Here is a 25004-nt window from a genome sequence, read left to right on the forward strand (position 1 = left end):
AAAAAAAACCCATAAAATAAAATAATTCTACCATAGTCTATGGCATGGGGGACGTATATTAGCAACAACCCGAGAAATTAATTATAACTTGTTTCTCAATACCACTGGCGTAGCCAGGATTGTATATGGGATGTCGGGGATTTTCAATTCTCAGAAGCGAATCGCTTTAGTTTATAACACGTATGTTTTGTTAGTACAATACGCATAATTAAAATACCATTGTGTATCGGTGGGCACAAGCATGTGTAGGTTTCATCTGTGATGCTCTACACGAGTGTCCAGTGTCTGCATTTTTCATACCTCCACATGCTAGACAATATATATTTGTACAAATTAAATTGTAAATAGAGAATAATACATGAGTGGCCGTTAGATACCATTTATCTAACAAAGAGTTGTTTTAAAATGTATCTAACGAGCGAAACAGAGTTTGATACGTTTTTAAACAACGAGTTGTAAGATAAATGGTATTTAACGGACACGAATGTATTATTATATTTCTTACATATCCTAAAAAAAAAAAAAACAGGTTTTAAACAAATTTTAACATCTTTTCGACTAAACGTTATTTACAACTTTTGCACTTGTAGCTAAATTACACGTCACAGACAAATGATTGTCAGGTTAACTATACACATGTACATCACAGGATAATCGATTTCGATGGTGCTGTTTTGTCACTGGATGTATGGCACTGGTGACCTGGTCATCACCTAGGAGCAGCGAGTCGTATGTCTTGAAATTGTTAAAGGGACATTCCTGAGTTTGCTGCAATTTTTAAGATGTTATCGACTAACAGAGACTTTAACGATTGTAACTAAATATCAATTATTATTTTTTCTGCATAAAATATTAGTGGCTGTATATTAAATGTGTTTCTGGTCGTTTTAATATTTTACTAGGTTAAATTTCATTTTATTTCCTAAAATGAAATTCTTTTGGTACGTACGAAATTATTTGAAGATAAAATCCAATTTGGGCTTCTTACAAAAATTAAGACGATCAGAAACACGTTGAATATACAGACACTGCTATTCTAAACAAGAAAATATATTTAATATGTAAATTTAATCGTAGAAATATTTTATCTGTCAAAAACATCTTACAATGCAGAAAACTCAGGAATGTCCCTTTAACACACGTACATGTGTAAGCAAGTATGTGTTATCGAAAATAACGAATGATGTTCTCACCAACGGGTGTGTAAGAAATAATATATATATATATATATATATATATCTCGGTCGACGTCACTACAATCACCCCCACCCCACACTTGCAGAACCGTCGTAACCCACTTGTTGTTGTAGCTCTTGAACATAATGGGCAGAATCTACGAACCCTGTAAATGTATTTTACACGCTTGTAAAACAAAAGTTGGTTTTCTTTAACGACACCACTAGAGCACATTGATTTATTAATCATTCTCTGTTGCATGTCAAACATTTGGTAATTTTGACATATAGTCTTAGAGAGGAAACCCGCTACATTTATGCATTAGTAGCAAGGATTTTTTTTTATGCACCGTCCTACAGACAGGACAGCACATACCACGGTCTTTGATATACCAGTCGTGGTGCATTAGCTGGAACGAGAAATAACCCAATAGGCCCACCGACCGGGATCGATCCCAAACCGACTGCGCATCAAGCGAGCACTTTACCCTTACACGCTTCTAAGACATAAATAGGCTTTGTAAATTCTTGCTGGACTAAGTGTTTGAGAGAGATGACGTCAGCAAATTTTATTAAAATTCAGATAAACAATAATCTATTTTGAGCAGCAGATCGAGACACAAGCCTTAGTATATTTTCCCGACTACGTTTTCTTTACAAACAACTTGTTTTTCTATCACTACTTTGAAACTTGGAACTCTTTTGAGGTACACCCAAGTCTTCTCAAATAGCATTGTATGACGAAATATTGTGCAATGGGTATATACAATGAAAAGTCAGGGGCAGATCCACAATTTTGTAAGGGGGGGGGGGGGGTCACAAAATTCTAGAAAGGGCAATTTAAGTTTGTCGAAGGCAAATGAGCTGAGCTCCCAAAAGGGAGCGAGATCTGTAGGTGGCAGTGGCGGATACAGAAAATCTATTTAGGGGAGGGCTCCAGTGACATGAGGTGGAATGCCATGGGAACTTTGGGGTAGTTTTGAAGGGGGATCGTAATTTTTTTTAAATTTTTTTTAAATATATAATAAACTTATAACTATCGCAAAATTTAGGGGTACCCGGGCCCCTGCCTCCCTCCCCCTAGATCCGCCTCTGGGTGGTTTCGGGAGCATGCTCTGGGTGGTTTCGGGAGGGTGTGGTCATGAAACCGACGTCTGGATTCGCTAATGATTATCAAGTTGACAGCAGGAGTTCTTTGTAAAATGTCTACAGACAAAATTTAAATAACTATACACACTATTTTAAGGGACGCCGCATGGTGACAAAACGATCAATATAATAGTTCTAACAGTTTTTACACTCAGGATCAAATGCAGCATGCATTCTAATAATAGACATTAGTAGCAGATCACATTTTTTTCTCAATAGTTTTAGCTTCATGACTATAAAACACATTTTCTACTCCTTTACTCCTAATAATATACATATATATATATATATATATATATATATATATATATATATATATATATATATATATATATATATATATATATATATACTCTTCAAAAAAAGAAACGCAAAAAGGTACAAATGGGTTATAACTCCGATTTTATGTTTCCTACCGGTTCATGCTTTGTGAATATAAGGTCATTGCATGTCCCAAACACATTCCCACGGTTACTTTCGATAAAACGCAGCTACTGTACAATAAAGTTCCAAAATGTGAATATTCGCAAAAACGCAGCCACGTGCAAACCATGTCACCACTGCACGTGCGTTGTCTGCACGTGCAACATGAACACCGACAGTATAAAAGTGCAGGGTGTTCGCTTGCCTGGCCTCTGTATCTGGCCGACAGTTGACAATCCAGGACATGCCACGTCTCAGTAAACCGCAGAGAAACAATGCCATCGGCCGACTAGACGCAGGCGAATCCAGAACGGCCGTTGCCAGGGCATTCCATGTGTCCCCAAGCACCATCTCCAGACAGTGGGACCGTTACCAGCAACATGGATCAACACGTGACCTCCCTAGATCCGGTCGACCACGGGTCACTACCCCCGGGCAGGACCGCTACATCCGGGTACGCCACCTTCGGGAACGATTGACTACTGCCACCTCCACAGCCGCAGCAATACCAGGTTTGCGCAGGATATCCGACCAGACCGTACGGAACCGCCTATGTGAGGTAGGAATTCGTGCCAGACGTCCAGTTCGAGGTGTCATCTTAACACCACAACACCGTCGACTCCTACTGCAGTGGTGCCAGATTCATCGACAATGGCCTCAACTGCGATGGAGACGGGTGTGGTTCAGTGACGAGTCCCGATTTCTGCTCCGACGTCATGATGGAAGATGTCGCGTGTATAGGCGTCGTGGTGAACGTTATGCGGCAAACTGCGTGCAGGAAGTGGACAGATTCGGCGGGGGTAGTGTCATGGTGTGGGCAGCCATCTCACACACTGGCAGAACTGACCTGGTCCACGTGCAGGGCAACCTGAATGCACAGGGCTACATTGACCAGATCCTCCGGCCACACATCGTTCCAGTTATGGCCAACGCCAACGCAGTGTTCCAACATGACAACGCCAGGCCTCACACAGCACGTCTCACAACGGCTTTCCTACAGAACAACAACATTAATGTCCTTCCTTGGCCATCGATATCACCGGATTTGAACCCAATTGAGCATCTATGGGACGAGTTGGACCGACGCCTCCGACAGCGACAACCACAGCCCCAGACCCTGCCCGAGCTGGCAGCAGCCTTGCAGGCCGAGTGGGCCACCATCCCCCGGGACGTCATCCGTACTCTGGTTGCTTCAATGGGCAGGCGGTGCCAGGCAGTTGTCAACACACGCGGAGGCCACACCCGGTATTGACTCCAGATGACCTTGACCTTGGTGGTGTGTCCTATCACTTACTCACAATGGACTAGAGTGAATTGTGAACAATCCTGCAACATTTGGTAATTATCGGACTCACCATTCAATAATTAAATCAATTCTCCAAATGTTACGACAATGTGGTTTTGCGTTTCTTCTTATATATATATATATATATATACAGACAGACAGAGACAGAGACAGAGACAGAGACAGAGACAGAGAGAACTTGTGCCCCCACCACTAACTTATGTGACCCCAACACTTCGTTTATCTTTCTTGAAGTTGTGTTTGTGCTTATTATATGGTACTCTATTTTTAAAACAAACCCAACAGATTTTAAACCTTTTTCTGCGACCATTCCTCCATACCCCCTCCCCCTATAACGAGCTGAGCTCTGATCTCTGCTCTGTAAACCCCCTCCCCAACACCATCAAAGTACAAATACCTCCACTGACACCTCCACTCACCATCTCTCCGAAGTCCGGCCGCCCAGATTAAGACAATTACTCTATATCGACCACCCACCTCCATTTACCAACCCTTTTGTCTATGTTAACATCATGTAAATGTCATTCCGAGGATCACTCCCCTTTCTCCCCTCCGCCCCCACCCTACCCGCCCTCTCCATAACTGCTGTTAAGAAACCACCTCCGAGTTTATCGTTCGATCGGTCTACAAAGTTCAATTGCGTCGAGTAAAAATCTGCTTCAACCTCGTTCCGATTTCTGGTTTGAACGAGTTTATTCTGCGTTCTGCCAGTCCGTGTTGACATACCAAAGTCGGTCACCGCTGGTGCAGCACACTGTACTTGTAGCAGCCTCACATACCGAAAGTATTGTCTGCCACCACACACACGGGTAGGATCCATCCGCTGAGCGTAAACCGCAGAACCCAATAACGAACTTTGTTACATGGCTACAAGAAAGTTGTTTAGAAACTTGTTAGAAAAAGGAGTGAATGCAATCAAAAGTCAACGTAAGTAAAAACATATTTTTAAATTATTTTTTTTTATCGTTGTTGTTGTTGAAGACATCTGTTAATTTTTAAAAAAATAAAAAATCTCCATTTACTACAGAAATACAAAATATATCGGATTTAAAAAATTTTTTTTTTGGAGGGGGCGGTGGGTAAACACATTTTTTAAAAACAAATAACCTATTTTCTTAAACATCCACTCACAACCACATATATACTCTCTTAATCCATCCATACACCCATCCAGGTCTGTCATTGTTTTCTTCTATTCATGTCAGTTGCATCTCGCAACCTCAAAATTTTCATTTTCACCCCATTTGTGCCCGCGCGACTGTGGATCCGGCCCTGTAAAACAGTTACGTATGCAAGGTTGCTGTTTCTGCTGGATATTGATTCCTGAGGTGTTTGTCTGGATTCCAGTCTTGATCTTAATGTTTAAGGTCAGGCTCAAGGTCCGAGCACCCTGTCCCAGACACACACCTGTTTTCTCGTCTGTCAGTGAGAGAGAACTCGGGTGTGATTCTGGGGCTTTCTGCCACTCTATATTAAAGGGACACACCCTAGTTACGGCTATTTGTTAACCATTACGGCGTTGTTTTTCGCTATTAAACCCCATTTTTCACAAATAAAATTGCACTTTACTTACATTTTATTATTTAGAATACACATTTCCATTCACCTGAAGTGCTTTTTGGTAATCCTGATGTTTGTAAAACCACGAAATGCATTTTTTGCATTTTTTCACAAGACGTTCTGTCGAGAAAAAACCGTTAAGCAAGCGAGGTCCAATCTATTTTTAGAGGGGATATTTCCATTTCAATGTCACAGACGTTGGTATAGCACGTGACCGTTATCATTTTGGTTCGGTTTGTTTTCTCGTGCACGGTTCGCGCAATCAACATCCGATTTGTTGTTGTTCATTTGTGAGATTTTTCTTCACAGTTCGTGAACATTTTCAGTAGCAATAAAGTTCAGACAAGTAAGTGTCTCAATACAAAACGTTACAAACCCTTAAAACCAATAATTTTGCTAAGTCTTACGATATCTGGAGAGGGGATACAACCAGGACAGAACAGTTGGAACATGTCCAGGAGAGGTGAAACGAACGCACCCCAAGTCTGTGAAATTTGTCGTGACGTAGGCATTGTTGTGCTTCGAGCGACATCTACCGGTGACATCAGAATACTAACTTTCAAAATTATTTCAAGCAATTGGGACATGGGGATTCCCATGGTATTTATCGATATAAAACCTGCTTTTTCACTCCATTTGATAAAAACGTGATCTAAGTGTGTTACAGGTTTGTAGATTAACCAAATTATAATTTATTTTCGCTGGATGGAACTAGGGTGTGCGGCTTTAAGTTGGTGATAAACTAGATGGGAGACGGCATCACGATTCATATCTGTGTGGTCCCAGGGCCGTAGCTAGGATTTTTTGTTTGGGGGGGGGGGGGGAACTGAGTAGTTAATAGTCTAAAACTCCTTAAACAGTTAAGAAGAGAATTTTCTTGAAGTTTCTTAATGCAACTGCCCCCTTGCCCCCCCCCCCCCCCCCCCCCCCCCCCCCCCCCCCCGCTAGCTACGGCCCTGGGTCCTTAACCATATGTCTGAAGCCATATGACCGTAAATAACATGTGTTGAGTGCGTCGTTAAATAAAACATTTCATTGATAGGTATTACGATTCGAACTGAGTACTCTCTGGTCTTAAAACGAATGTCTTAACCACTGCGCCAAAGCACCACCGAGTTCGGTCGTATATCCACATGCAAGAGCCTGTTAATTTATTTAATGTAGGTGTCCTGGTGCAGGCGTGGATTCATATAAATATTTGGAGGTTGAGTGGTGGGTGGGGGATGTATGCTTCCACTCTCACCTGTTTTGCTTGTAAAATTTTATTTCACTTCATAACGCTCAAGAATACAATGATTTCAATATATCATCATTTCAAGTACAGTTAACATACATATCCCACCCTCCCCCAGCCATCATAAATCTTCGATCCGCCACCCGAGAAAGAGAGGACTGCTATTGCTAAACGTGCTTAAGTGACAAGGGATGTACAACTAATGTCCCATATCCACGGAATTTTTGTTTTGTATCATTTTAATTAATTTTAAATTAAAATAAATTAAATTAAGAATTAAATTAAATTAAATTAAATTATATTAATAAGTCTGAAATGCACACTTAGTGTCCCATATCTACTGAATTATTGTTTATATAACTACCAATTAAATATAAAATTAAATTGAATTAAATTATAAAATAAAATAAAATTAAATTAATTAAAAAATATATAAATTTTACAGTCTACTAAAAAAATATGCACAACTAGTGTCCCATATCCACGGAATTATTGTTTATATAACTACTAATTAAATATAAAAATAAATTAAATAATAAAATAAAAATTAAATTAAATTAAATTAAATTAATCAAAAATATATAAATTTTACAGTCTACTCAAAATATATACACGACTAGTGTCCCATATCCACGGAATTATTGTTATATAATTACTAATTAAATATAAAATTAAATTAAATAATAAAATAAAATTAAATTAAATTAAATTATATTAATTTTACAGTCTACTTAAAATGAATGCACAACTAGCATCCTATATCACCCAAATTCTTGTTTACATAACTACTAATTAACTTCATGACATATCCTTACAATATGTATTACGACTGTAAGACAATAATTCAAGGCTCCTCAACCTTGACATTGTTTGATCTGGGGTGATAAAAAAAACCAAAATCCCATATCCACGGAAATGTTTATATAACTACTAATTAAATAGAAATATTTGTTTTGTTTTTCAGAGCCATTTGAAGCTAAGGCGACCGCGGCTGCGGCCGTTGCCCCAGATCCACATCTAACCCCTCCGGAACCGTCTGGTCCGAAAATACTAACGAGTGTCCCTGGACCCAAGTCCATAGAGCTGAAAGAACGCTTAAATGGAATCCAAGTATGTCAATACGTAGTATAACCATTATTACAATATACCGGTGGAGAGAAATAAGAGATTGATCACATAAACAGTAACAGCAATATTATGACTGCAACTAAAACTCTCATCCAATGTCATAAGGTAATGAATGACAGGGTTGGGGGCCCTGATTTCATTACTTCCAGTTTGTGTATATATTATACATACACGATAGTCACATGCACATTATTGTGCTCTCTCTCTCTCTCTCTCTCTCTCTCTCTCTCTCTCTCTCTCTCTCTCTCTCTCTCTCTCTCTCTCTCTCTCTCGGTGTTTGCGTGCGTGTGTGTGTGTGTGTGTAATTTATACATATACTAACACACCCAAACTCATCCACCTATATTTACATGTTCATGTATACATATATATATATATATATATATATATATATATATATATATATATATATATATATATATATATATATATATACATGTATATATATACATTGTTGGTTTGATATGGGCGAATAAACAACAATAACTTGAGTCAAGAGAAACAAGTAAACAGAAATATTTCCAACTAGAACCATTTGTTTCAAAGAAAATTTGTCAAGGGCTCCAGACTTCTTTCAATTCATTAAATATACATTTCTTTTATATAATATATATTTTTCAATTTTCAGTATTAATTTTGGAGTACCTCAATACTCATGGCTTTTGAATTTTCATTCTATAAATATAGTATTTTAATTATTTTATTTTTACATTAGCGAATTAATAGTCAAATCAAAACTATATTTTATCCAATGAAATATGTTCACCTTTGGCTTGTATCCAATATCAGCAGTTGCTCTAGCTTAAGCAACTTTTGTACAATCATAAAACAAATATTCCAATGTTTCTGGTTGGAGATAACAAAACTTACAAACATCATAATCTACATATTTTATTTTATGCAAAACCAAAATAACAACCCACCCCGCACCCCACATTTGTTGCTATAATTTTGTGTAAACCACAATAAAGATGGGTTATAAAATCCCAATATTTGTTACGAAAAAGTGCAACCCAATTCACAATATTTTATTTGTGAAGTAGGAATCTGCGTTATTCCTGTTCAATAATTGATATATTACTTTAGTTACTTTTTCATCTTTTAAAACAAATCAGTTTTTACTTTGCAAATAATTGTTTTGATAACTCTTATTAAAATGACACATTCTAAAATAATAAATTATATTGTACTTTCCGTTAAAAACTGAGATGTCTTTGCTCATCTTGTAAAACAAAAGGGGTTGCTTTTTTCAATATAGTTTTGATATAATATGGGTTTATTATCTTTAAATGCATGTATGTGACATTTATACCAAATATTTATACTCATTAATTCTACATCATTTTCCTGTTTTTATTGAATCTTAATTTAATTCTGAAATTTATTTTCCAAAACAGATTTTTAATTAATTTTTGTTATTTTTTCTTTAGAAAATAATTTCCATAATTCAAACTGCTTTCTGTCTTTAATCCTGTAATTGAATAAAGGCGAGATTGAAATAATAATAATAAAAAAAACGTCGTCTTATTCAAGACGTTTTTAATGCAGTCATAAAATTTGAAAAATGTAACATTTTAATATCCTCATTTTTAGACTCTTATACCAGTAATTCTTGTTTAATCCTTTTGGATTTGTTCTGCCATATAAAAATTATATAACATTGTATTTATGTGTTTTGTTATTACATTGGATGGGTTTGGTAATAAAATAAGTAAATAAGTTATTTATGTTATTATTAAAGTTTTCTACATAAAAAGTCAACGTTCTTGATGGCCATTGTTTTATTATTATGTTTTTCATTTGAAGTAATTGTGGTAAATTATTTATACTGATTCACAGTTAACAGTTACTGATATTCATTCCCAATTACATCTTTGTATGTTATACAGGCATATACTACGTTAGTAATAAATTAAATTTGATATTTAATACCAAGTGTTCACTTATTTATTTTTATCACCATGGTATGTGTATAACATTTTGTTAGAAATCTTTGAAAATGGTATAGTAGTTCCTACTATACCACTACTAGTTCAATTGTTTAATTAACATATATATATATATATATATATATATATATATGTGTGTGTGTGTGTGTGTGTGTGTGTGTGTGTGTGTGTGTGTGTGTGTGTGTGTTTGTGGCCATTCCTACTCAAAACTGTTTATTTTTCAAAACTACTTGTTTAAAAAATAAAATTATTAATTTTAACTTTTTGATTTTTGAAAATATTATTGATTTGATATATTTGATATTTTTGCTGTGTGATTGTCTTGGACATGACTGTTATTATAGGTTAGTTACGTACGGCCCTGATTCAGTAGTACAGGTCATTGAACCGGCGATCAAACTTGAAGCGGTTTGAGTTTGATTAAATGCTGATAATTCTTGTACAAGTAGTGTGTATGCCTACACAAACCGGTTCAGGTTTGATCTCGTATGACCTGCACGTTAATGACATTTAAATAAAAAGAGGTCATATACCTGACGAGTCGGTGGGTGTACTTCACGAGGAAGACAGTGCAGTATGCTAAGAACCACTGTTATATTTGGTGGGGTGTAAAGGTTATGTTATTATATTATTGACTATTTTCAGGGCCGAACCTTTCGGGGACATAGGGGGCTAAATTACGACATATTGACATTTTAAGTTTTAAACGTTCTCTTTTTGTTGTTTGTTTATACTTATTTTCGTGCTTATTCCAATTAAGATTCCAGCACGCTGTCCTGGACACACACGTCCGCTATCTGGGCTGTTTGTCAAGGACAGCGAGTTAGTGGTTAGTTTGTTAGTGGTTAGTGAGAGAGAAGAGGGTGTATAAACCGGGAGCCCAGAGAGGTTTAATTAGCATTGCGAGTACAAAAGGTTTGAGACCTGGAATATGTAGGTGTGGGCTGTGGGACCCCCAAACGGCCATTCTTAAGTGTCATCTCCTGTACCAATCCGAGGGGGCCGCCCCTCAAAATACCCCAAATTTTAAGTTTAATTAGCATGGTTGAGTATACCAATCAAACCTACACCAAAATGTTCTCTGTTGATGTACTAATTAAGATTCACCATTCTTAAGTGTCAACTCCTGTACTTAGTCCACTTAAGAACGCCCCTAATTAGCACTAATTAGAAGTTTAATTAGCATGGTTGAGTACATCAACGAAACTGATGCCAAAATATTCTTTAGGGTACCCTGACTAAGGATCAGTGATTCTTAAGTGTCAACCCCTGTATCGAATACACTTAAGAACGGGTCAAAGGTCAAAATCCACCCAATTTCAGGTTTAATTAGCACGATCGAGTACATCAACGGAACTAACGTTAAAATTTCCTCTGTTGATGTACTAATTAAGATCCACCATTCTTAAGTGCCAACTCCTGTACTTAGTCCACTTAAGAACGCCCCTAATTAGCACTAATTAGAAGTTTAATTAGCATGGTTGAGTACATCAACGAAACTGATGCCAAAATATTCTTTAGGGTACCCTGACTAAGGATCAGTGATTCTTAAGTGTCAACCCCTGTATCGAATACACTTAAGAACGGGTCAAAGGTCAAAATCCACCCAATTTCAGGTTTAATTAGCACGATCGAGTACATCAACGGAACTAACGTTAACATTTTCTCTTTTGATATACTAATTAAGATCCACCATTCGTAAGTGTCAACTCCTGTACTTAGTCCACTTAAGAATGCCCCGTATTAGCGCTAATTAGAAGATTAATTAGCATGATTGAGTACATCAGTGAAACTGATTCCAAAATATTCCTTAGGGTACCCCACTAAAGATCAATGATTCTTAAATATCAACCCCTGTACTGAATTCACTTAGGGTCAAAGGTCACAATTTCCCCAATATCAGGTTTATTAGCATTCACGAGTAGTGGTCTTAACCTACTGAGTTATTAAAACTCGCTCTGGGTGGGAGCCGGTACCGGGCTGCGAACCCTGTACCTATCAGCCTTATGTCCAATGGCGTAACCACGACGCCACCGAGGCCGGAATATCCAATTAAGGACCAAGTCCAATGTCCTGGACACGCTCGTCAGCTGTCTGGACTGTCTGTCCAGGACAGAGGGTTAGTGGTTAGTTTGTTAGCGAAAGAGAAGTCGGTGTAGTGGCTTACCCACTAACCTGTTAAACTTGCTCTGGGTGGGACCCAGTATCGGGATGCCAACCCAGTACCTAACAGTGTAAAGTTAGATAGCTTAACCACTACACCACTGAGTTTGGTCTCTCTTAAGCTGTATCCTAACCGGCCGCGAGCGATGCGAGCGATTATTTTAGAAATCATTGATTTCCATTGCCGCATCCTAACTGCACGCGCGCGACGCGACATATTTATATGAGTACATCAGTGATATATCATATATTTATATGAGTACATATTTATATGTCGCGTCGCACGCGTGCGGTTAGGATGCAGCAGTTGAAATCAATGATTTCTAAAATAATCGATCGCATCGCTCGCGTCGCTCGCGGCCGGTTAGGATACAGCTTTAGTCCTGCTGAATACCTTATATTAATCTACCTTGAGATTTACATAGGCGTTGGGAGATGCCAATAAGGGGGTGGGGTTGGCGGTAATATTACTTCGCTTTCCAACGTATTATTTTCAGTGTTGCGGGGGAGGGGTACTTTTATTTACAATTATTGCAATTATTATATTTGTCCCATTAATGATGCTGAAATATATACAATTCCGTCTGTTTCAGAACACGGAAGCGATTCACTTCTTTGTCAATTATAACGAGAGTCAGGGTAACTACGTCATGGATGTTGACGGCAACGTCATGCTGGATTTGTACAATCAAATAGCATCATTACCGCTAGGTTTGTTTCAGGACCTTTTCATTCTTGTTTTTGTAAACATTATATTAAAAAAGCCTGTTGTGATATCATAACCACCACGATGTTTCCATCATCTTTGAACACATACTAGTGGTCGTATTTTCGTATCATTACAAATTTAAGTGCAGATATTACAAAACTACTTCTGGAAATTTGAAAATGTTCAATCATCGAACCACGGCTTAAATTACCGACAATACTACTTCATTAAATGTAGAAATGTAACGCCAAGCATTGGCCAATCTAATTAAAATTAGCTCCACTATTACATGTGGATCTAAAGACAGCCAGTTGGAGCTCATGTCCACCAATCAAAACCTTACTTGCAGAATCCTGCCAGTGATTTAAAACTAACAACACTGCGTAGTCCCCAATGTCCAGGTAACATTTCGTCTGTAAATAATAATTTAAATATTGACCAATCACACTTCGCGTTTTATAACGTTATTTGGGAGCATACAAATTCTAAAAATATCGAGCGAGTCTATTTTAGTGGCCGCAGTACAGCGAACCATACCAATACGTATCGGGTGGGTTATCAGTCTTCAATTTTACATTAAAAATTATTTATTTATTTATAAAATTTAAAAAAACTAAATCAGTCTTCAGTTTTACATTACAAATTATTTATTTTATAAAATAAAACATGTTTTAAGGCATTCGTAATTCACACGAAACATGTCGTATACCCTCAGGATAATTCGGAATGTTTTCAAATTATTTTTAAATTACTGGCAGAATTCTGCAAGTAAGGTTTTGATTGGTGGACATGAGCTCCAACTGGCTGTCTTTAGATCCACATGTAATAGTGGAGCTAATTTTAATTAGATTGAGCATTGAGCATTGAGTTTCATCAAAGCTATTTTGTGATAAAAATATAGTCTCTGACTGAAACAACAAGCTAACATATTCTCAACGTATTCTCAAAGGTATTTTAGAAAACTATTCGACATCGTCAGAACATATACACAGACCTCTGAGAATTGAAAATCTGCGTGACCCATTTATCGGTTACGCAGAAATTAAAATCCATGTAACCTTTTTTTCTTTTTGTGTAACCCGTTATATCCATGTAAATGGTGCTCGAAAATTTGCGCGAACAAAAAATAGGTTACGCAAAATTAGATTTGCGAGAGCAACGCACGAACGAAACGACCGTTCTCGCAATTTTCAGAGGCCTGTATATATCTAAATATTTGAGGTGTTCATGAAAATATACATATATAAGGACATTTTAAGATACCTACAGTTCTGGTGTCACTTTATTGAAATTAAAATCAATGTGCTCTAGCGGCGTCGTTAAATAACACAAACTTTACTTTACTTTATTGAAATTATAATTATTTTTTTTAAAACCTACTTATAATGAAGTTAGAAGCTATTTTTGGTTTGTTGGCAACACTTTTCTTATTACGACATTTCCTATACACAAATACATATACATTTCATAAAATAAATATTACATTATGAACAGTTAAACGCATTTTAGATACATAGTCTAATTGTTCTGGTTGAGGGCGGGTGATATCTAAAATGGAAATAAGGTCGTTTTCTCTGGACCCTTGTGGCTTTAAATTTAGTACTGAAAAGATTAAACTCCATTATGTGCTTTGTGCCCCGGATCCGATCTCTGGCTATCCAGAGGCGGGACCCAGAACGGACATGCTCGAAACCTTAGTGTTATATGAGCATGACAAAATTATCCGCTCCGCTCCATTATGTGCATGGACGTAATTTTATTTCCATTCTTTTCCGTCTTCTTTGTACTTTTACAAACATAGTTCGAATACCTTTTGTCATATTTTTGTTAATTTATGTTTTCTTTTTAAAATAAGAAATGTAGATACACACGTCTAATCTTATAACCGATTTGTTCCCATGACAGGCTACAGTCACGCTAAACTGTTGAAAGTTATGACGGACCCTGGCAATACGGTAAGTGATCAAACCTTTGCATTCCCTCGGCAGTTAGAAGAGTTCACAAGACAGTAACAAAACAAAAAAACAACTGTCAGATTTTATCAATAAGTATGCAATCCATATATTTTCAAACATTCTGAACATTGATAAATGTATTGTTTTTATTAACCATTGAATGTCGCACCACCGAAGCAAGATATGACGTCACACAGTATCATCGGGTTTGAACATCTACGTCAGCTGCAATTCTTTACACAGTGATTTCACAGGGACACATTACAAAACTTTTGGTAATAACAAGAATATTAAAATCACTGCCATATGGTATCAAAGTTATGTCCCCCACTAAATTACGTGAGTCAGTTGCCATTCTCGACATAGTGATCAACGGACACATTGCAAAATGTATTTGGGTAATAAATAGAATATTAAACTCATTACCATTTAGTATCAAGCTTATGTCTCTCACCAAAGCACGTAAAATATGAAAAACAAATTATTTTTGGGGGGGGGGGGGGGGGTAAACTTGATCTACGTATTTGCAGCTTCTTTAATATTATGGAAAATTATTAAACCATATACATTAGTATTGTTTTGCTTTGTTTTGGTCCGCAGGCTGCCTTCGTCAACCGCCCCGCTCTATGTGTGCACCCCCCTGGAAACTGGCCTGACAAGTTGTTTTCGACTTTACTACACGTAAGTCCATGCACGTATGAGACGCGTGTGATGCTAACAGTATTTATGTCGTCACGCGGTACGGATACCTTACCAATTATTTTCACATTCAGTTGACTCTAACATTAGATGGTAGTCTACTAAAGCATTTGTAAAAGTAGAATAATATATGACACAGTTATAAATACTAAAGTGACAATGTCATATGTCATATCCGTGGATTCGTCATTCATTGACTTTTGAACGATCACGTCATTACGTTTGCGTCAGTAGAACATGTTTATACCGAATAAGAGATTCGAATTGTTCCAAAGCAGCGGTAAACGATTGCTAGGGGAATCTGTACTCTTTTTAACTTCTTTATCTTATTTCAGATGAAGAGTTTAGCGATGCTGGTTTCTACAATTACCCTAAAACTACTTTGCACCCCAGCCGTATATTTTTAGCGTCACATTGCATGTAGTAATCGTAGGCGTGGTATCGGGATTCGTACAATGCTTATGATTAGGATAGGAGTTGGGCATACGCAGTGATTCGTTAAAAGAAAAGGCTTAACATTATTAAACCCAAGTGATCCATATATTTCAGGTTTACGTGGATCCATATATTTCAGGTTTACGTGAAATCATTCACTCTCAATCCATTTAAAAGTTCACTATATATACAATATTTGATTTCAACAGGACAAACTTAAGGGAAAACCTTCATTCTTTAATCAACGGGGCATTTGTTTCAAAGATATAAATACAGAACTATCTTCCGTGGATCTGGATAATTCGCAAAGAATCGAGACTAATTGATGATTTTATATCATTCAATAATAGTAGGATTATTTATTTGCCACAAGAGATAGAAAAATAAAAGAAACATCCGAAGGTATTAAGTCAGTTCCATACCTCGATCTATGCATAGAGATTCAAAGCGATAATGGCATGGACACAAAACTGTATGACAAAAGGGATAACTTCAACTTTCCAATAGTCAGTTTTCCCTTTGTCGAGCAATACATCTTCGGCTTCAGATTTTGGTGTCTGCATATCACAACTTCGAAGACACCTTAGGGCAGGTTCATGGTATGTACGCCGTATTATTGTCATACAGAAGTTGTTCCATCAGGGTTATGATGTCCGGGGTCACCCGAGGGCATTCAAAACGTCAGTAATTGCAATACCATCCCAAGATTCTGAAGTACTATATAAGCGATTAAAACTAAAAAACGGCTTCCAAAACCAAAACGAAACCGCTTAAGGATAATTAAGTCCAATTTTACTTGAGTTCTGGTTAAGTGCTGGCATTTGGATATAGATATACTGGTTTAGAACTCTTTGTATGTCAACTTTTAACAATGTTAGCTCTAGTAATTATTGTCTGGTCCGTGTTACTCATTTGCAGCCAAACTGCAAGCATTATAAGTAGCCCACGCGAACAAATAACACATTCGTTTAAAAGAAAATTAAAATCAAATATGACTATAACAATGTCACTTTGGTGTTCCAGTCTTTCTACAGACATAATCCTTTGTATACCTCTATGCGTCAGACATGCAGAATAAGTTTCTAAAACTTAATATCCACAGTTCATCAAGACTAATCTGTAGATTATCTTCTTAATCACTAAACTGCACTGTGCTATTTCGGAAGCTTTTTTCTCACTAAGAAAACAGGTGATTTATGTAAAATCGAATAATCTTGATTCAATATTATTATAACACCACACATGCAAATTGTGTGCAACGTGTTGCACGTTCACACGAATACGCTAGCGGCCAGTCATGGCCGGTAACTCTGCTGCATCTTTTCCATGTCTAATCGACCAATTCTTTTTCAGGTGTTATCTACAATTCAGCTGTCGGCCCATCCTACTTAATTGAGGTTGTATTCATATCAGGAAATTTTAAATTGTAATAATTTATTAGAAAATGTCCATGCAAAAATGAATATAAAATACATAGCGCAAGTGTAATATTGGCTCAAACGTTTTAAATAATTAATTTTACAATGTTTATAAGAAGAAAAACAACACACTGTATAAAATACACTATTAGATATTAATACGATAATACAGTATTCCTATTATAAAGAAAAATGTGTATCTCAAAAATCAACATTAGTCAACTACGTGAACGTGGAGAAGGGTGGGGCGTAGCCCAGTGGTAAAGCGCTCGCTTGATGCGCGGTCGGTCTAGGATCGATCCCCGTCGGTGGGCCCATTGGGCTATTTCTCATTCTAGCCAGGACACCACGACTGGTATATCAAAGGCCGTGGTATGTGCTGTCCTGTCTATGGGATGGTGCATATAAAAAAAAGATCCCTTAATGCTACTAATGGAATAATGTAGCGGGTTTCCTCTCTTAGACTTGGTCAAAATTACCATATGTTTGACATCCAAAAGCCGATGATTAATAAATCAATGTGCTGTAGTGGTGTCGTTAAACAAAACAAACTTGTGTACGCTGGAGAGGAGAGGGTGTGGCGTTTTTGAAAACTGTTCTAATTGATATAATTGTGATGGTTTCTTGAACTGTTTTGTCCCCAATGAGAATGTGTAAAGTAGCCTTTTGGCTGGCTTCGTCAAACGTACCGCATGTCCTTTGTCAGATGGACACAGAACAACAGAAGTCGGTTTCAATGGTTACCTCGCGTATTTAACAAGGATAAGTTTTTTCGTACTCAAGAATTGTGTCAATTATTGCAATAAAGCTGCAATAAAACCGATCAACAATGAAACTTGGGTGTTGTGTTTTGTTGAAATGTGTTTCATTGATTTGTTGAGAAAAATCATTCCACTATTAACTTGTATTTTTTCAGTATTTAGTTTCTGTGGCGTTGGGGGTGGGGTTTATAGTTCAATGGGAAAACAGTCACCTGAGATGCAGTCGGTCGCAGGATCGATTCACATTAATGTGAGGACACACTTGGGGGTTTTCCCATTATAGCCAGTGTTCCACGACTGGAGTATCAAAGGTTATAACAGGTCCTGTCTCTGGGAAAGTGTACATCAAAGACACATTGTTGCTCATTAAAAGCGAAATTAGCCTAACTGTCGCATTTATTAAACTAATGAACACTCATTTTAAAATATGCTGGGGTGTGAGGTGGGTTTTAGTTGGAGCTGCCATTTTCTATTAAAATGTCATGTTTTGTTTTTACATAAAAAATAAAAAATAAAATTTATTGCTACAAAAGTAAAATGTTTTTTTTTATAATTATTATTAAAGAATGAAAAGTAAATTGTCATGTCTATGTATCTCTGTACATGTTTGTGAAATAGTTATTTTTAAAATTGTGAATTAAATTAAATTTATCTGATACAAATAATGATAGACATTATTACCTATTTTTATAAGTAATGCATTAAAATGTGTATAAGCTGTGGCTTTGCTCTCTCAAAGTCTGGGGAATGTAAATGCAATAATTGGCAGTATCCAGATCACAAGTCCTTTAAACTACATTTCGAGCATTTCGTAAATAATAATATAATGCAGCCAATGAAATATTTTGAGGATTTGAGGATTTCTTTTTCAAAACAAATTTTTGTAGTATAACCCATCATTATTAAATTTGAATGCATGTCCATCCAAACTAATAAACGGTAATTCATCTTGCTTAATATGTCTATCATGCATGATTACAATAACCCTGTAGATTTATTTCTGTTACTTTATTTATTATAGGTGGCACCGCAGGGTTTACATCAAGTGATGACAATGGCATGCGGCGCATGCTCAGTTGAGAATGGGCAGAAGGTGTTGTTCATTGCTTACAGAGTAAGTTATTGGTTTTGATGTCAATATGCCTGTATATTCACAAGTGGAAAGCTTCTTGTGTCCAGTTACTTCACTCGGTTCCATATTGGTTTTGGGATCAATATAATGTCCTTGTATTCCACAAGTCAACAGCTTCTTATGTCCGTTTCCAACATTGATTAGCAGACACTTTGGAAATTCCTTCATATTTTGCTATACCATCTTGGTGTATTACACCACCTAAAATTGGTTTTGATCTGGCGTATCTGAGGAAAGATCGTACAGATGCTGTTTGTTGTCTACAAACAATTTTTCACGAACATTGAAGACAGGTACTGTGATTACATTCCTGTTTATACAGATGGATCACAGGATGGAAATTATGTCGCTTGTGCTGCAGTTTTTCCCATCAGACACAATAATTTCCATGCGATTGCCGAACTCAGCATCGATATTTTGTGCTGAAGTTTGGGCAGTCATTAAAGCCTTAGAAGAAATCAAGGATTCGACTGGATCCAAATTTATTATTTTTATCGACTTACTTTCGTGTCTCAAAGCTTTACGCAATTTGAAGCTGGATTATCCCTTAATTGGAATGGTGCTACGAAGGTCTGTCTTTTTGTCCATTGCCAATAAAGATATTGTATTTTATTGGGTGCTCAGCCATGCTGGCATCAAGGGTAATTAAACGGCATATTCAGCTGCCAAGTCTGCTTTGGATTTGCCTCATGCCCCAGGGTTGGTGTGCCTTATACTGACTTTAAACATAGCATCAACCAATTTATCTTTTCGACTTGGCAACATGATTGGGATGGTGCGGTTGCGAGCAAGCTTCATGGTATCGAGCCAGTCTTGGGAGAGTTGCAGTCCTCCTATAGGCAGGTCAGGGAGGATGACTTGACACATTCATTTATCTAGAAGAAGGATCCTCCACCTCAGTGTGTGCACTGTCGGTGTATTTTGACGGTACGCCACATTTTGGTGGAGTGTGCAAATCTCAAAGAAACCCGAAAAGATATATTTGGACAACGAAATGTGATGGAATCCTTTCGATTCCATGCAGAACTAGTATTACAATTTTTACGTGATACTGACTTTTATTCTAAATTTTAATTGTATCTCTGTGTGATATTGGTATATTTGCACAGTTCTTTACACTATGTTTTTATTTAACTGTTGAATTTTTATATTGATGTTGATCATCACTTTCTTTTTTCATTTACCATAGTTTGACACCCAATAGCCGATGTATTTTTCGTGTTGGGGTGTCGTTAAACATTCATTCATTCTTATGCCCGTTTACTTCACTCGATTCCATATTGGTTTTGGTATCAATATACATGTATATCCACAAGTCAATAGCTTCTTATGTCCGTTTACTTCACTCGATTCAAATATCGAATGTTGATGAAATTGGATTTAATATAATGGTGGGTTATAATTACATTGACTTTTGTCCATTCATTTATTCTAAACGTCTCTTTTCTTTTGTACAGTGTGGTATTATAACTACTCTAAAATATATTGTTTTAACATCATTTATTCATAATACTGGAATGGCATTGATTTTTTGATTCATCATTCATTCCTTGTACCGGCATCGGTGGCGTCGTGGTTAGGCCATCGGTCTACAGGCTGGTAGGTACTGGGTTCGGATCCCAGTCGAGGCATGGGATTTTTAATCCAGATACCGACTCCAAACCCTGAGTGAGTGCTCCACAAGGCTCAGTGGGTAGGTATAAACCACTTGCACCAACCAGTGATCCATAACTGGTTCAACAAAGGCCATGGTTTGTGCTATCCTGCCTGTGGGAAGCGCAAATAAAAGATCCCTTGCTGCTAATCGGAAAGAGTAGCCCATGTAGTGGCGACAGCGGGTTTCCTCTAAAAATCTGTGGTCCTTAATCATATGTCTGACGCCATATAACCGTAAATAAAATGTGTTGAGTGCGTCGTTAAATAAAACATCTTTCTTTCTTTCATTCCTCGTTTTATGCGTGTGATTTTCCTTCTGCTCCAGCATTTCTTTTTTAAATATTAAGACTGACAAAAAACATAAACAGACAAAATCGTGTTTTTCACATTCCAATAAATAGTTTTAATATGTTCTTGATCCAAACTAACGTTTGTATTCTTAAAATTATGATAGAGTGGGTTTCTTTTATGTTTTTTGGTGGGTTTTTTTTTAATTATTGTATTTGTTAATGGGGTGGTTGGTACTGGGGGTTTTCTTTGCCTGTTTTTAAAAGATGGCAGCAGAATTTTGTGTTTACTTCTTCACAGAACCGACAACGAGGAGGCATGCCACCTACCGACGAGGAACTGGTCAGCTGTGTAGAAAACAAGGCACCTGGTTGCCCGCCACTTACCTTCCTTGGATTTAAAGGTGCATTCCACGGCAGATCCATCGGTACGTAGACCTCCTTTACTCAACTATAATGATATATTACCATCAGCTTATTTAACCATGATAATGTGGAATAAGCAATAGCTGGAACCACGTATGTTGTTAAATTTGTACCTCGGTGTTTGCTCCAAACAAATTGCATCCAAGGATGTATGAGCATTTGTATCTGCGCCTAAATAAGTTTAAATAGCTTTTACTAACCATAGAATGCTTCTATTGGCTTGTCAAGTGAACTAGATACTCGAAGACGTTTGTTTTGTTTAACGACACTACTAGAGCACGTTGATTTTATAAATCATCTGCTATTGGATGTCAAACATTTGATAATTTTGACATATAGTCTTAGAGAGGAACCCCGCTACATTTTTCCACTAGTACAAAGAGTTCTTTTATATACACCATCCCACAGACAGGATAACATGTATCACGGTACTAGCTGGAGCAATACATACTCGAATGCATATACTTTGCATATTGCATGTCTGTCAAAATATTCCTTAAAGCTACTTGCAACATATCTATGATGGTCAACGTCAATCAGTGATAATGGCTTTAACGTTTTGATATATATTGTATTCATATTTCACTCACTTTTGCACAAATGGTGTTGGACATGGTTAGAGCCTCGGTGGTGTCGTGATTAAGCCATCGGACACACGGCTGGTAGGTACAGGGTTCGCATCCCGGTACCGGCTCCCACCCAGAGCGTGTTTTAACGACTCAGTGGGTAGGTCTAATACCACTACACCCTCTTGTCTCTCACTAACCACTAACAACTAACTTGTTGTCCTGAACAGACAGCCCAGATAGTTGAGGTGTGTGTGCCCAGGACAGCGTGCTTTAATCTTAATTGGATATAAGCACGAAAATAAGTTGAAATGAAATGAAATGTTTATTTTCGACTGTTTCACGGTCATGTTTCAGGCGCTCTGGCTATAACACACTCACGACCGGTACACAAGCTGGACGTGCCGCAGCCCGACTGGCCCATGGCACCTTTCCCGAGACTGAAGTACCCGCTCGATGAGTTCGCTCGTGAAAACAGGAAGGAGGAGGACATGTGTTTAGCAGCGGTAACGTCATTGTTTCCCCTAGGGGGTGGGATTTAGCTCTGTCAGTTGAGCGCTCGCCTGAGGTGCTTGCGGCGCAGGATCGAACCACCTCAGTGAATCCGTTCAACTGATTGGGGTTTTTCTCGTTCCAACCAGTGCACCACAACTGGTCATGGAAGGAAATGTTTTATTTAACGACGCACTCAACACATTTTATTTACGGTTATATGGCGTCGGACATAATATTATGGTTAAGGACCACACACAGATATTGATAGAGGAAACCCACTGTCGCCACTTCATGGGCTACTCTTTCCGATTAGCAGAAAAGGATCTTTTATAATCACAATCCCACAGACAGGATAGCACATACTACGGTCTTTGATATACCAGTCGTGGTGCACTGGCTGGAGTGAGAAATGGCCCAATGGGCCCACCAACGGGGATCGATCTCAGACCGACCGCGCATCAAGCAAATGCTTTACCACTAGGCTTCGTCCCGCCCCACACAATTGGTCAAAGGCCATGGTATGTGCTTTCCTGTATGTGGGATTGTGATTATAAAAGATCCCTTACTGGTAATTTGAAAATGCTAGTTTCTTCTGAAGACTATATCAGAATTTACAAATATTTGACATCAAATGGCCAATGACAAAACAGATTATATTTTTTTGCTATAATGGCGTGCGATTATTTTGATTTTCTTAAACAAAAAGATGCACTATTAGTCTGTCTGTCTGTGTGTGTGTGTGTGTGTGTGTGTGTGTGAGAGAAAGAGAGAGAGAGAGAGAGAGAGAGAGAGAGAGAGTGCGTGCGTGCGTGTGTGTGATTAGTTTTGCGACCAGTCTTTGTTAAGCCAGGTGAACTGAAATCTGAAAGTGGCTGTTTTTGTTTACTAATCAGACTCGAGAGCAGATTGAGAAGTACAACAACAAGGGGACGCCAGTGGCAGGAATGGCGGTGGAACCCATTCAGTGTGAAGGGGGAGACAATCACGCAACTCCTTATTTCTTTCAAGGTCTCCAGGACATAACAAAGGAGGTAATCACAATAAAAGCTTATTATTTCTTATCAAAAACATATTGAAGACACTGACTAGTATCCGAGGTATGTACCTTTTTTGTTTTACATAAAGTAAAGTTTGAGCTTTTTCAACAAACAACAGGTCGACAAGAAAAAGTTGGGGCAGGATATGCTCAACTTTCGCGAACACCTGGTATCATCACTGTTTTAACACTGATTCATGGGTGAAAATCAGCACAGCTGTATTTATTCCCAATGAGATCTGTCCTGTGCTAGTTTTTGATGTAGTAAACTAGCTAAGTGGCAGTCCTCTTTGTGGTGGTCAGAAGGATTATTATCCAGTAAAGGATCTCCTCGGGAGTGGATGTCCTCCTATAGACAAGCTCTAGCTATATAGATATTTATGGAATCATCAATTATTTTTTCAAAATACCCATTTGACTGCGATTATGCAAAGATACAGTCTTGATCAAGGATAACGGTTTTGTCATTCAGATTGGATGTATTTAAAATTATTTTTTTAATGTTTATAAGCAAACAGTTGTAAGCAAACTATAAGGTAACAGTAAAAAGCTGAACTAACTGAAAATATTGTAATGCCTAATAAATGAGGTGAACATCTTTAAGTACCAAGGCCATTGGTGACGTGCTATGGCAGTTGAAACATTGACGACAGCTAGTTTATTGGATTATGGCCTGCATTCATAAATTTACACACACACACACACACACACACACACACACACACATATATATATATATATATATATATATATATATATATATATATATATATATATATATATTTAGAGAATAACTAACGAGCTACGAGGAATTATGAATTATCTGTCCCGAGTGAATGAATGTTGTAAACCCGAGCCTTTGGCGAGGGTTTTACAACATTCATTCACGAGGGACAGATAATTCATAATTCCTCGTAGCGAGTTGGTTATTCTCTTTATTACCCATTGTCAATTTTAACTGATTTTTAATGTAAAAATTCCTCTGGAGTCTACAACATCAGCCATTACGTGATATAATCTTACGCGAATTACATGACGTAATGTAAGTGACGTCATAGCATAACGGCGTTCTCTTTACAGCCAAATGTTTACAGTACAAAATAATACAACTGTATTTGCATTTGAAAATAATTATTTTTATATATTATTAAAGCCGCTGCTTATGAAAATATACCATTTCATGTTTACGAAACAAATGAGTCCATTTGTTTTTGTAAATCTTTGTAGATCGTATAACGTATGTGTAATCTGACTCATGAATGAAAAAATTATATGAATGAAAGTGAAGTTCCGGCCATGGCAAGCAACCAACCAAACGTCGTGATTTTAAAGCCAGCCAATC

The 25004-nt window shown here is 37.4% G+C and overlaps 1 protein-coding gene across 2 annotated transcripts in view; it reads left to right on the plus strand.

Annotated features, from left to right (window-relative positions):
* The window catches only part of LOC121378370 (4-aminobutyrate aminotransferase, mitochondrial-like), a 47680-nt gene that overhangs the window by 15676 nt on the left and 7000 nt on the right, over positions 1-25004 (plus strand). Inside the window, exons 1-9 of one of the 2 annotated variants that reach the window (XM_041506509.1) lie at positions 4775-4980; positions 7812-7957; positions 12681-12798; positions 14702-14751; positions 15352-15432; positions 19086-19178; positions 21441-21567; positions 22489-22637; positions 23520-23657. In XM_041506509.1, the coding sequence (XP_041362443.1) occupies positions 4917-4980; positions 7812-7957; positions 12681-12798; positions 14702-14751; positions 15352-15432; positions 19086-19178; positions 21441-21567; positions 22489-22637; positions 23520-23657 (966 nt within the window). In that variant the 5' untranslated portion in view covers positions 4775-4916. Of the gene's footprint in view, positions 1-4774; positions 4981-7811; positions 7958-12680; positions 12799-14701; positions 14752-15351; positions 15433-19085; positions 19179-21440; positions 21568-22488; positions 22638-23519; positions 23658-25004 lie in introns of those variants that run through there. The other variant, XM_041506510.1, reaches the window with a different exon arrangement.

The sequence above is a fragment of the Gigantopelta aegis genome, chromosome 8 (genome assembly GCF_016097555.1).
Source record: "Gigantopelta aegis isolate Gae_Host chromosome 8, Gae_host_genome, whole genome shotgun sequence".
NCBI lineage: Eukaryota > Metazoa > Mollusca > Gastropoda > Neomphalida > Peltospiridae > Gigantopelta > Gigantopelta aegis.